This window comes from Rhea pennata, chromosome 11 (genome assembly GCF_028389875.1).
Source record: "Rhea pennata isolate bPtePen1 chromosome 11, bPtePen1.pri, whole genome shotgun sequence".
NCBI lineage: Eukaryota > Metazoa > Chordata > Aves > Rheiformes > Rheidae > Rhea > Rhea pennata.
The window spans coordinates 7,085,195-7,101,221 of record NC_084673.1 but is presented as its reverse complement, the minus strand read 5'-3'; the positions used below and the strand labels follow the sequence as shown (position 1 = coordinate 7,101,221).

Sequence of the window (16,027 nt, the reverse complement as noted above, 5' to 3'; positions counted from 1 at the left end):
CCCCGACTGCGACGGCGCGGCCAAGCAACGAGTAATTGCAGGTTTCGCCCAGCAGCCTGAACACACGGAGCCGCATTTTCTTTTAATCCAGGTTCCCTTAACACGGGGGCCAACCTGCCCCCCGGCTTCCCGGGCTCCCCCCTCCCGGCCGAGGGCTGCAGAGCTCCTCGTTCCTCCCCGCAGCGAGCGCCGGGCAGTGGACTCGCGAAGCGCAGAGCCGGCGGAGCGCGTCAGCCGGGGCTCGTCCCCGAGAGCCCCCGGGCCGCAGCCGCGGCTGCCCCGAAGTCGCGCGCAGACCCCCGCGGCTGCACCCGCCCGTCCCCGCGGCACTCACAATCACGGCGGCTGAAAACCAGTGGTTCACCAGCCAGTTCCCCATGCTGCTGGCAGCGCCGCGCTCCTCGCCGCCGCCTTTATGGCTCCCGGGCGGCTGCCGGGGCTTTCCCTGGAGCCTTTGAGGAAATGCCGAGCGGTTCCCGCAGCCGCGCTCCAGGAAGGCGGCGGCGCCTCTTCCCCCGCACCTGCGGCCCTCCCAGCTTCCCGCACCTGCAGCCAAGCTCGTTTCCTCCTCCTCTCGGCCGGGCGGCCCCCCGCGCCCCGCTCCCTCCACGCCGGGAGGGTCGCAGGCAGCCCCCGCCCCGAGGGGACGGGTGCGGGGACACGGCTCCTCCGCGGCCTCGGGCACCTCCGGCGCCGCAGCGCGGGGGTGAGATGCTTGGGGCACGGGTGCCCCAGGCGGGTGGGTTTCCCTCCTCCTTCCCTCCTCCTTCCCTCCCTTTTTTTTTCCATTGCAGCATTTTGGCACAAAACAGGCCTTTTTCAGGTAGAAACTTCCTGGTGGCTGGAGGTGCGGGGAGGGAGTCACGCGCCCGTCCCGCTCCGCACACACGAGCCTCCCCACTGCCCTCGACGTCCTCCCTTTCCTGGAAAAAGCCTACAAGGGTGAGTAACCACCCCGGCCTCGCTGCGGCAGTGCTGACCCTCTGGGGCTGAGCACCCTCCGGTGCCCCCGCCATACGGGTCCCAGCCGGGCTCGGGGCCAGCGCGCCCGCCGCGGTGCTGCCCTGCGCGTCCGCTCGTCCCCAGGGGTGGACTCGGCGCCGTGGCCAGGCGTCTTCACCGCTCGCACGGCCCCACGGCACGCGCAGCCCAGCACCCCGGGCCGCCCGGCGCCGTCCGCGACCGGCCCGCGCCCCGGCAGGGGAAGCGGCACATGCGGGGGTCCCCGGGGCGGCACCCGCCGCGGCACGGCTCAGACGATGCTGTGCCTCACGCCGGGCTCGCAGGGAGCTTCGAGGGGCAGCGGCCGGCCCGGCGCGCGCCGCCGGCAGCACACGCAGTGCAGGAAGTCGGCGACGTTGTGGTGGAAGAGCTGGCGGCACGGGTGCAGGTACTGGAAGAAGAGGAGCATGAAGTAGATGCCCAGGCAGTAGCCGAGCAGCAGCTGCACCACGAGGAGCGGGGTGCAGACGTTCTCGTAGACGTCCGTCTTGAAGAAGTACCAGAGGATGACGAGGGCCGCGTTCTCCAGCAGCCTGGCGATGTAGTACACGGCCAGGCGCCCCCAGTTCTGCGACTTGTCGATGAGGTCCCGGTCGGCCAGCTTGAGCTGCACGGCGGACCAGCAGAACATGTTGATGCCGGCGTAGAGGAGGGTGAAGGCGCAGAGCACCACCACCGTGCCCACCCGGCTGAAGTTCTTCTCAATGTTGTCGGGCAGCCGCGTGCCGCTGCGCCAGAACTGCACCCAGGGCAGGAAGAAGACCACCAGCAGGTTGGCCAGGGCGATGGGGATGACCCAGTGCTTGAAGACGGTGCCGAAGAGCACGAGGACGGCCACGCGGGTGGAGATCTCCAGGCTGCGCCACAGCACGATGCAGAGGAAGGCCAGCGGCCGCAGCTGAACCTTGTAGTCGTCGTACTTGATCTGGATGGCCAGGACATTGCAGATGAGTGCCCCATAGGTGACGGACACCAGGCAGATCCCCATGAGGACGGCTGCAGGGGGAGGGAGAGCGGGGATCGGGACCTGGTGTTTGAACCAGGCACCGACCCCTGCTGCGCTGACACGGTCCGCGCAAGACACGCTGCCGGAGGGTGAGCGGGGCACGGCTTGGGCAGCGAGGCCCGCGCGCGCCTGCGTCCCTCTGCCCCCGCCCGGGGCCAAGAGCCGTCCCCTCAGCCCGTGCCCCACATTTCAGCTCCAGCCGGTGCTATGATATGAGCGGCCTGTGGGCACCTCTAGAGCCACCATATTTCTAGGGGCTGCAAAGCGAAGTTTATTTCTAGGAAACGTCAATGCTCACTTGCGTTTAGCCAAGGGCAGGATTTCTAAGGGCTCTTGTGCGTGTTCACATCCACACTGGCCTCCTGCCAGCACAGAGCTAGGTCCTTGCTGCGGAGGGAAAGGGGCCAGACAGCTCGGCCAAGGACAGCAGGTACAGGGCCTGAGAATGGCTCCCAGGAACAAGGACCTGGGAGATCTCATTTCACCCTAGCCTGTCCCCTACCCCAGGGCTTGCAAGGGAGACCTTGGAGGAAACCTTGTACTTGTGCTGGGCAGCGTCCGTGTCTGGGAATTTGGGGAATGCTGGAAATGGAGTTTCTAGAGCCCTTCACGTATCTGTAGTACTTTCACCATCTAGTGGGTACAACATCCTCAACTACAAGGCATGGGGGACAGTGCCTGGAGTGGAGGGCCCCCAGTGCAGCCGTCTGCACATATGAATCCACATTTTCTCCTCATCTGCTGTAAGGTTTATCTTGGTTTCTAGCCTGCTTTCTGTCCTGGACTCTGTACACTACCAAATATTTGGGCTTCCAAGACTGCAGGGGAGTGAGGCTCAGCAAAGACGAGTTATTCATCAGAGACTAAAATTAGAAAGCTGCGTGCAAGGTTTGTTTGCGTATCAAGCCAAGTTACCACTTTGCTTGGCCACACCAAGGACCTGAGCTCATAAATAACCACGAGTGGAGCGATGGAGGCCAGCGGGCTTCCTTGTGTCGTGAGTAACTGCAAGAGCAGCAGCGTTGGGTTTGGGAGCTCCAGCTATCAGGAAGGCGCAGAAATTGATATGGTGGAAGGATTTACAAGGGAAGTCACAAGTCTTTAGGTAGCCTGTAAAACCAGGTAACAGCCCTGCGCGTCGCCGCGGGCCCAGCCCTTACCTCGGGCAGGTGGGACGTACTTCTCAAGGACGCTGATGTAGAGCTGCAGCGTGAGCTGTGGCGTGGAGCCCAGGAAGGCCTGGATGACTGCCATGCGCTTGAAGGCGTTGCGGTGGGTGGCCAGCCGGCGGGCCGAGTGGCCCACCTCCTGCTCCATCTCCACCTCATAGCCTTTCCGCAGCCGCCTCTTGCGCGTGATGGTGACGTAGGGTTCCTCCTCCTTCCCCGACCAGCAGTACACCACCAGGGCCTCCACGCACCTGCGGGGACGGAGCAGCCCTCAGGCCACCGCCTTCGCGCCCGGGTGCCGGCGATCGCCGCCGGCGCGGAGGGCTCTTCCCCTGCCGCCCGGGGGAAGCCGGGCCTGCTCCGGCCAGGACGCGGCCGGCTGAATTTGGGCACAGCTCTTCAGCCGCGATGCAAGCAGCCGAGGCAATCCCCAGCCCGCGGGATTTCGAGCCAGGGCAGGGATACGCCTGGGCTGCAGCAGGCTCCCCTCCGCTCCGGCGCCCAGGGCAAAATGTGAGTCGGGGGCAAAAACTACCTAGCAGCGAGAAAGACAAGCTTAGACATGAAACCTATGGCTTCGTTGGTGGGGACGCAGCTGAAGCCGACCTCCGCAAGGGAAGGAGTCTGTCCCCTAGGGGGGGCAGGAGAATTCTCCTGCATTGTATTTAACTCCTTCCGTTGAGCAAGAGGCTTTTACAGCTCCCTCTCGGCTGAGCCCGACAGCAGCGAGCGCAGAGCCGGGTGAAAGCCGGTATCTTATCTGGTTGGTGGTTACAGGACTTCCTGAGCCCCATCTGCACAGGGCACTGCAAGCGATCTTCAAGCTCGGTTGCTTTTTCCGCGCGGCTCTGCCTCCTCCCCTCCGAGAGGCTGCTAGAGCCTCCCCGAGCTTCGCAGCCTTTCCGGCTCCTGCAGGCGCGTGTGCCTGTACCAGAAGCGATTAGCAGAAGGCAGCTAATCTTTGACAGGCTTGGCTTCTGCTCCAAAACTCGCTGGCTCTAGGACCAACAGCAGATAATTATTTATGAGCAGTCATTAGGACAACAGAAGTTGCTCTGTTTCAGGCCCAAATGGAATGAGGTTTTTGGATGAGTTCTCTCCCCAGACCAGCCAGTGCACACGGTTTATTGCAGACTCTAACGGGAAGATGGTTTCACCCCAAAGGGCTGATTTCAAGGGCAATCAGAGCTGCCTTACGATGCCTTGCCAAAATTTCTCAGCAGGCTGGGCTCTATTTTCAGCCGGGGGATCCGACCAAGGCTGCTCCCCCGCGCTGCTCAGGATGCCTCCGGCGAGCGGCCGCGCGCCGGGCGGCTTTGCTGGCGTGCCGCTTGCTGCCCTTTGCAGCACCCCGAGCCTCCGGGGTGGCTGCCGGGGCTCTCCCTCGCCGCGGTGGGGAAGGGCCCCGCGGGGACCGCCGCTCCGCACCCCGGCTGCGCGGCAGGGACGTGATCTGCCGTGCCGCCCGCGAACCCACTCGCCGCGGGTGCCGGCTCCGGGCCCCAGCGCGGCTCTCCCGTCCCCGCTGTTGCACCGGGAGGAACCGGCCGAGCTAATGACGCCTCGGGAGCCCTCGGGCCTCCAGGGAGGCACCTCGGCATTCCCGAGGAGTGAGAGCGCAGCATCACCCCGGCTTGTGCAACGTCCGCCCCCTCGGCCTCCTCTCCCCGGCTGCGTCCTGGCGCTGGCCCCGCTCCTGCGCCAGGCTCTTCTCCTCCGCCACCCATAACCTGCTCGTCTCCGCCCCCTGGGAGCTTTTGCCGGTGGCAGGTCCCCAGCTCATGGCCACCCTCGAACCTCCCCAGCTGAGATTTGTGCTGCCAGCTTTCATATCATCATCTCCTAAAGGAGGTGGCAAAACCCAAAGAGAAGGGGAAGTGCCGACTGCCAGTAGCAACGACGTGAAGAACCTTCCTAGCAGCTTGGCTGCAACAGGCTTGGGGGGCCGTGCCCATGGCCCGGGGGGCGCGTGCGCAGCGGGAGGGACGGGGCAGGCGAGGGGCTGCTGTCCCCTCCGGCAGGGCTCACGCACCTTTCTGGGGGAGCGTGGCCCGGGAAAAGCTGCTGTGGGACGGGGACCGGGAGCAGGAGCCACCCGCAGGGCTTGCCTCTGCCGGGGCCCAGGGGAGGAGAGGAACCGGGGGCCAGCGGGAGCTATTCTGGGAACAGCAGGGCTGCTGCAGGGATGATCCCCAGGCGCCCTGGGTGCTTGGCCCTTCCCAGCCCCCACGGGGTGGGGCGAGGCCCCACAGGCCCCCCCTCAACCCCCCCCCCCCCCGTTCCCTGCTCTGCCCTGGAGTTTTCAGCCCCCCTGGAGCACCCCCACCCCCCGGCCACCCCCAGCTGCCGGGGGTCCCCGCAGCCCTCGTGCCGTGCCGTATCGGAGTCCCCACACCTCCTGTGCCATGCCAGGCTGTGCCATGCAGGGGACCCCCGCGCCATGCTGTGCCGTGCCAGGTTCCCACATCCCCTGGCCGTGCCATGCCGGGGGTCCCTACATCCCCCGTGCCGTGCCGGGCTGTGCCATGCAGGGGGCCCCCATGCCGTGCTGTGCCGTGCCAGGTTCCTGCAACCCCCAGCCATGCCACGCCAGAGCTCCCTACACCACCCCATGCCGTGCCAGGCTGTGCCATGCCAGGGGTCCCAGTGCCGTGCTGTGCCGTGCCAGGTTCCCCGCACCCCCCTCGGGCCATGCCATGCCAGGGTCCCCGCAGCCCCCGCGCCGAGCCGAGCCGAGCCGAGCCGAGCTCACCTGATGAGCGGCCCGAGCTGGAGCAGGTGCATGAGCAGGACGAGGGGGCGGTCGCGGCTGAGGTCGCGGTGCACGAAGATGAGGGTGAGCTGCACCAGCACGGAGGGGCATAGCACGAAGAAGACGGTGAGCGCCAGCCAGAAGCGGTCGTCGGAGTGGCCGTAGGAGAAGCAGAGGGCCGCGGCCGCGGCGCCCTCCCCGCAGAACAGCGCCGTCGAGAAGACGATGCTCAGCGGCGGCTTCAGCCGCGACGGGGCGGCGGCGGCGGGCGGGCAGCCCCCGCTCGGGCCGTCCATCGCGGCCCGGCCCGGCCCGGCTCGGCCCGGCCCGGCCCGCTCAGCCCTGCCGCGGCGCCATCCCGGGCTGCAGCGAGAAGAGAACCGCGCGCTGCGGAGCGGAGCGGTGCGGAGCGCCCGAGCCGCGCCGAGCCGTGCCGAGCCGAGCCGAGCCTGGCGGGGGCGGGCGGCGCCGCGCCGCGCCGAGCCGAGCCGAGCCGAGCCTGGCGGGGGCGGGCCGCACCGACGGCGCTCCCGGGCCCGCCCCGTCGGCGGGGGATGGGGCCGGCCGGGGCACCCCACCGGGCTCGGGACCTCCCTCTGCCCTGCGATCCCCCGGCGGGGACATCCTCCCCCCCCTCCGCCCCAGGACCCCTCTCTCGGTCCGGCACCCTCCGGCTCGGGGTCTCCACCGGGGTTTGGACCCCCCCACCACAGGACCTCTGCTCCGACCCTGGACCCTCCAGCACAGGATCACCCCACAGCAAGACCTCCCGGTCCTAGGGTACCCCTGCCATGCTGGCGAACCCACCAGTCTGCTCAGGACAGCACCCCCCCCCCCCCCCGCTGTGCTGAGTCCCTGCCTTGGGACCCCCTCAGCCATGTCCAGCCCTCCCCATGCACCTCTAGCCTTTTGGGTGCCCCCTCGCCCCCCCGCCACCATGCCTTGGCACTGTGGCCTGGGCAGCCCCTAGCCAGGCCCACATCCCGAGCTGTGCCACATTGGGGACCCTGTGGGAGAGGTGTTGGGCAGCCCTGGGGACACTGGGATCCCACTGGGGGGGGGGGATGGTGGCATGCCATGCCCCCACCCAGAGCTTGTGGCTTTCGCCAGCTGCCCGCACGGCTGCAGCCCCCAGGTCCAGGCGCCGGCCCTGGGAAGGACGTGCGGGGGCTTCGCACCTCCGTCTCCAAGGCAGCTCTGGGGATGCTCCGTTCTCCCCAGCCCCCCGCGCGCCCCCGGCCCTGCGGCAGCTCCGGCAGCCACCCTGGCCCCGCGCGCGAGCCGTCGGCCCCGGCGCGCTCTGCCTGCCCGTTCCCTCCACAGCCTGGGCGCAGCGGCTGTGCCCATGCCGCGGGGCCCGGAGCGGTGCTGCGGGCGCTCAGCTCCTCGGTGGCAGAGCCGGGAATGCAGCCGCCGAGACCTCGGGGACGCAGCGAGGGCGCCGCGGCACCCGCTCCCGCGGGCCCCGGTGCTGCTCCCCTGCTCAGCACCTTTTCCTCCAGCAACGCAGCTGCTTCAGGAGGCCACAAACGCGGTGAGCTGGCCAGGACCGGCCCGACCTGAGGCGCAGGGCTGCTCACACGTGATCCCTCGGCTCTGCTGCGACAGACACGGGTTTCCAAGCTGGTTTTGGAAAGCCCAGCAGGGCAGAGCGCGAGGGGCACAGCGTCCGTCCCGGGAGCCCGCCGTGGCCGCTCTCGCCCAGCTCCGGCACGTCCCACCGCCGGGCGCCACAGCTGCGAGCCCGGGGCCGCTCGGGAGTGACCGCCGCGGCTAGCCCCACGCGCAGGGCGTCCGGTGCACAGGGCGTCCGGCGTGCAGCCGGCGGGGCGCGCGGTGCGGCGCGCCCCACTGCCCCCACGCCTCTGTCAGCAGCGAGAGCAACCTGCAATTCGTACCGCTTGTGCATCTTCCATTTACACGAATTAAAAGCAGCCAAGCGTCTGGCAGGCCACCAAGCCTCAGCCGAGCAATTCCCGGAGTCATCGCGTCTTTAATTTGGCTTCCCTCGTTCCATGCTGAAATATTTTAAGTGCAGTTGTTTAAGAAGTGTCGCAGCCCTGTGCGCACAAGTCCCGACACTGCTCAGAGGAACAGGCAGACGACACCCCGCCGCGCTTCCCCAGACCAGTTATCCCAGCTTCCGAGCCCAGTGCGGCGAGGTAGAGCGATGGGCTCCGGTCCACGCCGTGAGTCACGCCTCGAGCCTACCCCCGCCTGCCCGCCGCCCGGCGCGGCCAGCAGCACGCCAGGCAGCACGCCAGGCAGCGGCGCGTCCCCGGGTGCCGTCCGAGAGCAGCCCGGCCGCGGCGGCGCCGCGCGGGGCCCGGGGCTGCCGAGCTGGGGCGCAGAGGGGCGAAGCGAGCCGGGCGGCACTGCCCCCGCGGCTCTGCCCCGAGCCCCAGCCCCGGGTCCTGCCGCCGCGCGGGACCCGCAGCTCGCTGCCCTCCGGAAAGGCTGCAGAGCAGCCGGACCGCGCGATTTTCCTAACCCCGGACTGCGCGCAGAAAAGCCCTTTGCGAGCCCCTTGGGGGGCCCTCGGGGAGCGCCGGAGCCGCCTGCCCGCCTGCGCCGGGAGCCGGCCTCTCGCCCCGCCGGAGGCAGCGCTCCAGCAGCGCTCGCCGCCGTGCCGAGCCCAAATATAGCCGTGCACGGGGCAGCAGCCAGCCGCGGTGCCGGCGCGGCCACGCTTCCCCGCCCCCCACTGCCCTTTCCGACCAGGAATCTCCCTGCGGATGAGCTTGTTACTTACTTTGGAAATAGCTTAGCAACTGACTGTGCTTCACAGCTTATGGTGTTTGGATTTTGCATTTCACTCTAAATAACTTTTTTTTTTTCCCTCTGCCCATCAGCCTGTGGCAAAGCTTCTGCTCGGGAGAAATATTTTTTCCGTTTGCTTTGCACGTTCGTGCGACTGCTTCTATTGCTCATTTTCCTTGTGCACTCGTGCTGCAACTGGATCGTGGCGGCGAGGGGGGGGGGAGGCCGCGGGCCGCGGCACGGCTCGGGCACGGCGCGTCTCCCCGCGGCCTCACCGCGGAAACGCTGTGACGAGAAAATGGAGGCGCCTCCTTTGGGTGGATTTACAGCTCCCGGCAGCGCCCGCCGCCGGAGGCCCCGGCCTCTTCGGCTGCAGTTCCAGCCGGGGCAGCGGGTGACACTGCACCAGTAAACCAGGCGGGAGGAGTTGAAGTATTTTTAATTAACCGATCGGGCTGGTCCCGCCGGTGCGAGCGTCCCTCCCGCTCCCGGGGCGTTTCGCAGCAGAAGGGGCACCGGGGCGCTGCGGGTGCTCCTTCCTGGGAAGCGCCCCGCGAAACCCAGCAAGGAAAGCGGGGGGGGGGGGGGGAGCAGCGAGCCTGCAGGTCCTGGAGCCGCGGGTTCGCTAGGCACCGGCGGCACGCGGCGCCCGAAGGCCGACGTCTCACCGCTTCCGCGCTGGCTGCGGGGCCGGCGGGCGCCGCGCAGCCCGCCCGCGGGGCAGAAGCGGTCCAGAAAAGCTGCCTCCTTCGCCCAAAATAGAGCCGCCTGGCGAAGGCGGGCGGGCGGCCGGGGTGCGCGCCGCGCTGCGCGCCAGGCCTGCTCCCCCTCCCACCACGCCGCACGCCGGCCCCCGCACCCGGCTCCTCGGCAGCCCGCGGCTCTCCGGCGCCTGCGGGCACGCCGTGCCAGGCCGCGCGTAATGAGCTCCGGGGATTTAAAGCCCCTGTTATCCGGTTTATCGCTAGCCGCCGGGGCCGCGCGGGGATTTAAAGGGACGAAGCGGTAATTTGCAAACCTGCCGCCCGGGCTCACGGCGCCGGGCTGCCGCGGCCGCACGACGCCGCCGACAGCCGGCGCGGCCCCTCCGTCGGAGCACCGCGCCTCCCCTCGCCCGGCCGGCGCCGCGCTCCCGGGAGCCCCGCCGGCCTCTCCGCGCGCGCCCCAGGAGCTCCCGCGCGGGCCCTGCGGCCGGCCGAGGGCTGCGCCGGCTCGACGGCCGCCCGCCCCACCGGAGCGCGGCCGCCCCCGCGGGCAGCCCCCGCCAGCTCCGCTCAGTGCCGCCCGGGCCGCCCCCGCGGGTCTTGCCGCTCGCCCCGGCTGCCACCGCCCAGCTCCGGCGCGGGGTCGGGGAAGCCGCGGCACGGGAAGGGGGCGGCTGGCAGCCTTGTCCGGCTGCGCCTCTCCGCGCTGCCCGGGATCCCGCCGCATGCCCGGCTCCGCGGCGGGCGGAAGGGGCCGGGGGCAGAGCCCCTCGACGGCCCAAACGAGCCGCATCTTCCTGCTCCACCAAGATGATAAATCCTGCCTTTGGGTTTCTCACCTGGCGACAGCCACCAAGGAAACCTGGGCCGGCTCCCGAGCCGAGGGGCTCCGCAGGCGGCCCCCGCCGTCCCCCGGGGCCGCCGGCCGCGGCCAGGCCGGCAGCTGGGCGCAGAGCGTGGCCGAGCCCCACCGCTCCCTCTGCAACCCGAGCTGGCGGGGCGAGCGCGCCCGGGCGCGCGGCCAGGCGCCTGGCTGCGTAACCGGAGCCGCCGCAGCCGCGCCGGGAGCAAACTGCCCATCGACCAGGGCTGGGCCCCGCTGCCGCTTTTGGAGAGCCGAGCGCGAGGTTTGCACAGGTCTGGGGCGGTTTTCAAGGCCACGCACATAGAAAGGGACGCGGCTGCTCCAGCGCGCAAGGAAGGGGGTTTGCGGGAAGGGGGTCCGGACGGCCCCGGCACTGGCCCGAGCTGCGTCCGTGCAGAAGGAGGCCAGGAGCAGGCGCGCGGGAGGTGGCAGCGTGCACGCCGCGGAGCAGCTGCAAGCGACCACCCACCCCAAAGGTTGCGGCTTGTTGCATCCAGCCGCCGCGTCGGTGCGGAGACTTCCTCCGTTAATGATTAACGGCGTGCCTGCTCCGTCCATGAAAAATGATCTTTATTCCTGCTCTGCGCGTCGTGGGACGCTTGCTGCTCAGCGGGCGCCCTGCGAGAGCGTGAAACGCTAGCAGCGAGCAGGGCTCTCCGCGGGCGAGGGGAACGGTGCGCGGGAGCAAATCCCGCGGGGGAGGCTGCTGTCGGGGATCAGAGCCGACGGGCAGTCGGGGAAGCTGTTCCTCACAGCAGACGCTAATCCCGCTGGGAAGGCCACGTGGCCTGTCAGGAGATGTCCCCTCCGCAATCGTCTAAGCCAGCGAGGGCACGGCGGGGCGGTGCAGCCTGCCGGGCAACGCCGCGCCGCTGCCCGGCGGCCAGCGCGGCCGTCAGCCCCGCGGCGCTCGGCTTCCCCAAGGCCCGGCCCCACCGGGATTAAGGAGGCTGCGGGGAGTAACGTAAATCCGGATCGGATTGAAGCAGCTGCTGCGCGAAGGAGGCGAAGTGGGCAGGGGCCGGCTGGCAGGAGCGAGCGGGCAGGAGAGGCTGAGCTGCGCTCCGGCAGGGCGAGGGGGGCTGCCGGCGGGGGTCCCGCCGCCGGGCCGAGCCCGCGGGCTTTCGCGGGGAGCAGCCGCGAGCGGGGCCGCGCCAGCCCGCCCGTCTCGGAGGCGCCGGGGAGAGCGCGGGGCTGCGCAGCATGTTCCACCTCTTCTCGCACTGCTGGTCCCGGCTGCAGGCCGTGCGGGAGCCCGTCAGGTACGCCCGCGGCGTCGGGGCGGGACGGGGCGTGGGGCAGCTCGGCCCCTCCGCGGGGGCTTCGTCCCCTGCCGTCCTGCGCGCGCCAAGGACGGAGGGGACAGCAAGGCCCCGTCCTCGGCCAGGGTGGAGATTCAGGGGCCGGCGGGGATTAGCCGTGCGGGAGCAGCGCTGCAGCCCGGGCGCCGCGGGATGGCTCCGGGGCGGTCGCGGGGCCCCCCGGCCGTGCGGGGGGCTCGCGTGCCCAGCCCCAGGAGCGACGTCCCCAGGAACCGGGGCAGCCCCAGTGCCCTCGCGTCTCCAGCTTGCGCCCTGGGAAAGCCGAGGGGAAAACCTGAAACACCCAGAGTGTTGCCGTGTGTCCCGAGAGCAGGTTTAATTTGCTTTTGAAAGTGTACTTTGTGGGAAAGCATTAAACCCGCACCGGGCAGGAACTGCCGGGTGTGGTAGAGGCGATAAGTGAGTTTACGTCTTCCCTTTGCAACAGCAGCACTGGATTGCAATATGAGAGGCGGAGCCGTGCCACGCAGGCAGGCCGGTGCACACCTCTAAGGGAGAAAAGATGCTGGAAACAAAACTAGCTCTGCTGCCTTGCAAGCCGAAGGGAAAACGATGTGTGTATGGCACAGGTTGCTGGAGACCGAATGTGGGGGTTTAGCAGCACTAAAACCTCTTGGGTCCAGGCAGAAGCTTGGAAAACTTCCTTGTGGTCTCACTCGGGGCATAGCCAGAATTCACTAACATGCAGCAACGATAAGAGCCCTCGTTAACCGATACACGTACAAGGAACAATCTTCCTGGCCTGTGCATATTGCTGCTAAATCTCGTGTGGTCTGGGGAGAAGTCTCTGCCCTGGGAAGCTTGCTGACAGCTGCGTCACCCCTCCCCGGGGTGCAGGCTCACCAGGTCGTTCTCCTTCCCCAGGAAGGTGACCCTCCTTGTCGTGGGCCTGGACAACGCGGGCAAAACCACCCTGGTCATGGACCTCCAGAGAGGTGAGGAGCAGGGGCCAGCTGCAGCTGGAGGCAGTGGCTTTAGGGCCTTCTGCGGACCCGGGCAGGGGTGAGGCTCCTGCGGGCTGGCCGTGCCCAGGGCGCTCTGTTAAATCAGAGCAGGGCCACGGGTCGGTGCCCAGGTCTCCACCATCTCGCCTCCTGCAGCGCTGGCCGGCGAGGCGCTGCCCGCGGCGAAGCCCAGCCAGACCCAGCTCCGGGTGGACCGGTTTGAGGTGACGCTGGTGGACCTGCCCGGGGGGCAGCGGTCTCGCGGCGCCTGGCGCAACCACTACGGCACTGCCCACGGGCTGCTCTTCGTCCTGGACGCCAGCGACCTGGCGCGCGTGGAGGAGGCCAGGAAAGTCTTGGCCCGCGTCCTGAGCCATCCCAACGTCTCCGGGAAGCCCCTCTTGCTGTAAGGCCGAGGGCCCCGGCTGCGCTCCGTGGGGCGAGGCGTGCTGGTGGGGACCACACCGACGAAGGTGTGGAGATGTGGGGAGCAGGGCTGGGCCGTTTTGGGGAGGCAGCCCTGCTCTGCGCGGCGGTGGGGCGGCGGTGGGGCGGCGGCACCCGCCTGACGCCCGCCGCCGGCCGCCCCCAGGCTGGCCAACAAGCAGGACGCGGCGGACGCGCTGCTGCCCTGCGAGCTCATCGAGCGCCTCTCGCTGGAGCAGCTGGCCAACGCCAACGAGTCGCCGTGCCGCGTGGTGAGCGCGGGGGGCCGGTGGCCGCGGGGCGCTGCGCCGCCGGCCTCCGCCCTGACGCCGGCCCCCCGCCTGCCCCCAGGAGCCGTGCGCGGCCGCCGCGCGGGGCCCGAGCCGCGGCGCCCTGCCGGGGCTGCGCTGGCTGCTGCGGGCCGCGGACGCCGACTACGAGGCCCTGAGCGCCCGCGTCCGGCAGCCCGGCCCCGGGGCGCCGCGGCCCGGCCCGGCCGCCCGCCCGGCCCCCGGCGCCGGCACGGCCGCGCCGCCGCGCCGCGGAGCCCCGCTCTGCCTCTCGCCGCGGGAGAGCGCCCGGGGCGCCCGCAGGAGGAAGAGGAAGGCGAGGAGGAAGGGCTCGGAGCCGGAGGGCCCCGCCGGAGCGGGCGACGGCCGAGCCGGGCTGCCGCCCGCCAGCAGGGCCGGGCAGGCGGCCCCGGCGGCCGCAGGTGAGCGGGGCGCGGGCGGGGGGCGGCCGGCTCGGGGCCCCGCGGCCGGCGGGGGCCGGGGCCGCGGCGCTGCTCGCCGACCGGCGCCGGGGGCCGCGGCGGCCCGTCCTCGCCGGCGCCCCGGCTGTGCTTGCAGGTCGGCGGAAGGTGCCGGCGGGGAGCAGCAGGAGCCCGGCGGGAGCACGGGGGCCCTCGGAGGTCGCGCAGGGGCCGATGCGCAGAGGTGACGGAGGACTCCGCTCCCGCGAGCATCCGTCCTCCCAGCTGGTTTGGTGACAACGGTGTCCTTGCCCAAATGCCATGCCTGACCTCTGCTTCTCCTCCTCCAGGGCAGGGCGCGAAGAAGAAGAAGAGGAAGAAGACCAGAAATAAAGTCAAGTCACAGGAGTCTGCCCTGGAGCAGCAGTGTGAGGCGGTCTCAAGCACTTTTGGTATTTCCCAGGACGGGTTTTGCTGAAGAGAGCACCCGAGGGGTCCGGCTCGCTTGCAGTGGGGCACGAGCCGCGCCGGAGCCCGTAGCTGTGCTGGCGGCAGCACCCGGTGCGGGGTGCCCCTTGACGCAGGGGCGAAGGGTGCTCGGGGCAGGCGCTGTGCTGGGGGCAGGCGAGGGTGGGTGGTGTGGCAGGTGGGAGGTGTCCTCGCGCCCCTCGCTCAGCGCAGGCTGCCAGGGTTGGCCCTGTAGGGCTACAGGGGGTCGGAGCTTGGCCGTGACACTGGAGCATCCGATCCTCTCCCTTCCTCTCTGCAGACCTGTACCGACGGGTGATGCTGGCTCTGAAGATGAGGCAGGAGCAGAGGAAGCAGCCGGCTGCCATCGCCCCCTGAGCGGAGCCCCGGGCTTGGTGCCGCCCACCTTGGGGTGCACTGTTGGGGCACTAGATCTCCACAGCCAAAGCTCCTGGTCCCTCAGGGCAGGCGGTCCCAGAGCACGCAGGTCCTGAGGAGATACCAGCCTGTGTCACAGCAGTGGTGGGACCTGCTGCTGGTGCAGGGTTTTGGGGTGCTTGCCTGGGGCTGGCCATCCTGGAAGATGGGTCCTGGAGCATGAACACCAGCAGTGTCTTCTGCGTGACATCAAAATAGGAGATTTGCAGGAGTGAGCTGAAAACTCCCTTTGTAAAAAGCTCCTCCAGCAGCCTGGCTGCGCACTCTTCTGAAAAAGAAACAACAGCCGGCCACTTCTCCCACCCCATGTTAATGTTCTCCATAAGCCTTGGTCTGAACCTGACTGAGGCTGCAGTAGAGAGGAAGATCAGAGCAAACATCCCAGGACAAAAGCCCCTGCCTGGTACAACCTGGCTTAAATCAATGTATGGCCAAGCAGGGCGGACTTCATGGGGCCAGGGCTTCCCTGGCTGCTCGTTCAGTCCCCGTCTGCTGCAAGGTGAGTATTTTTTCCTACTAATGAGGCTGGAAAGGAAGCTGCTGATGGTGTCTGGAAGAGCTTCACTTGACCCTTGACCACGTCCACCGTGGCCGTGTCAGGAGTCTTCTCGCACAGTGGAGGACGGCAGTGTCTACACGTCCTGGTACATCACTGATGGAGATTTGGCGGGCAGATATTTTTTTCTCCCCCATTGGTTGATTTGGAGGCAGCTGGTGGCAGAGGCTGCCGGAGGCTCCTCCCCAGAGGGCCCTGCCACCTCCCCAGGAGAGACAGCAGTGACTTTACAGCTAATGCAACATCTCCCCGTGTGCCTGACAGCCTGCACCGTGCGCTCCAGCGTGGTTACTCGGGCTCGGGCCGGGTGTGAGAGGGGAGACTGTGCTGACGTCTGCGCTGTGCTACAGCCCATACGCGATGCGTGTCCTTTCGGGTTACTGATTACAGGCCAGCGGGGGAAAAATCTGAGGACTTTGGGGAGCCAGGCTCCCCTCCCTGCGTCTGGCTGAAATAGATGGGGGAGAGAAACTCCTACCGCTCTGTCTTGCTAGTCTGCTGCAGAGTTTTGTCTACCTGTCAGCTGTACCAGTCACTGACTGTAGGGAGTCATTATAAATAACAAGATCAACAAAATAATGCCGGGATATAAATACAGCAGTCTGTGGCAAACTCTTTTTTCCTGGCCTGGGGGGGCTCCCCGCAGGTGCTGCAGCTCTGAGCGGGCAGCGGAGCCGCCTCTCCCACGGGAAGCGGTGCTGCCGGGCAGGGGCAGCCGCGGCGGGGGGGCGCGAGGCTGCCGCGGGGCTGCAGCGGCCAGCGCTCGCCGCCGGGCGGGCCGCTGCGAGCCCCCGGCCTCGGCACTGCCCCGGGCAGAGCAGCCGGCCTCGCGGCTGCCACGTCCCCGCCACCGTGTGTCGGCTCTGGCGCGCGCTGCAGCGTGGCCGCGCCGCGGGAGCCGAGCCGCTTGCTGCCCGTGGGGAA

The 16,027-nt window shown here is 68.8% G+C and overlaps 2 protein-coding genes across 2 annotated transcripts; one reads left to right on the top strand and one right to left on the bottom strand.

Annotated features, from left to right (window-relative positions):
• Positions 1-42: 42 nt before the first annotated feature.
• On the bottom strand, positions 43-6,240 carry XKRX (XK related X-linked). Its single transcript, XM_062584535.1, has 3 exons — positions 5,930-6,240; positions 3,169-3,428; positions 43-1,998 (listed from the first exon to the last, which is right to left on the bottom strand). The coding sequence occupies exons 1-3, from the start codon at positions 6,223-6,225 to the stop codon at positions 1,253-1,255; spliced, it is 1,302 nt and encodes a 433-aa protein (XP_062440519.1). The 5' UTR covers positions 6,226-6,240; the 3' UTR covers positions 43-1,252.
• Positions 6,241-11,461: 5,221 nt separating this feature from the next.
• ARL13A (ADP ribosylation factor like GTPase 13A) lies at positions 11,462-14,487 on the top strand. Its single transcript, XM_062585038.1, has 7 exons — positions 11,462-11,520; positions 12,445-12,515; positions 12,681-12,930; positions 13,117-13,222; positions 13,302-13,419; positions 13,992-14,093; positions 14,411-14,487. The coding sequence occupies exons 1-7, from the start codon at positions 11,462-11,464 to the stop codon at positions 14,485-14,487; spliced, it is 783 nt and encodes a 260-aa protein (XP_062441022.1).
• The last annotated feature ends 1,540 nt before the right edge of the window (positions 14,488-16,027 follow it).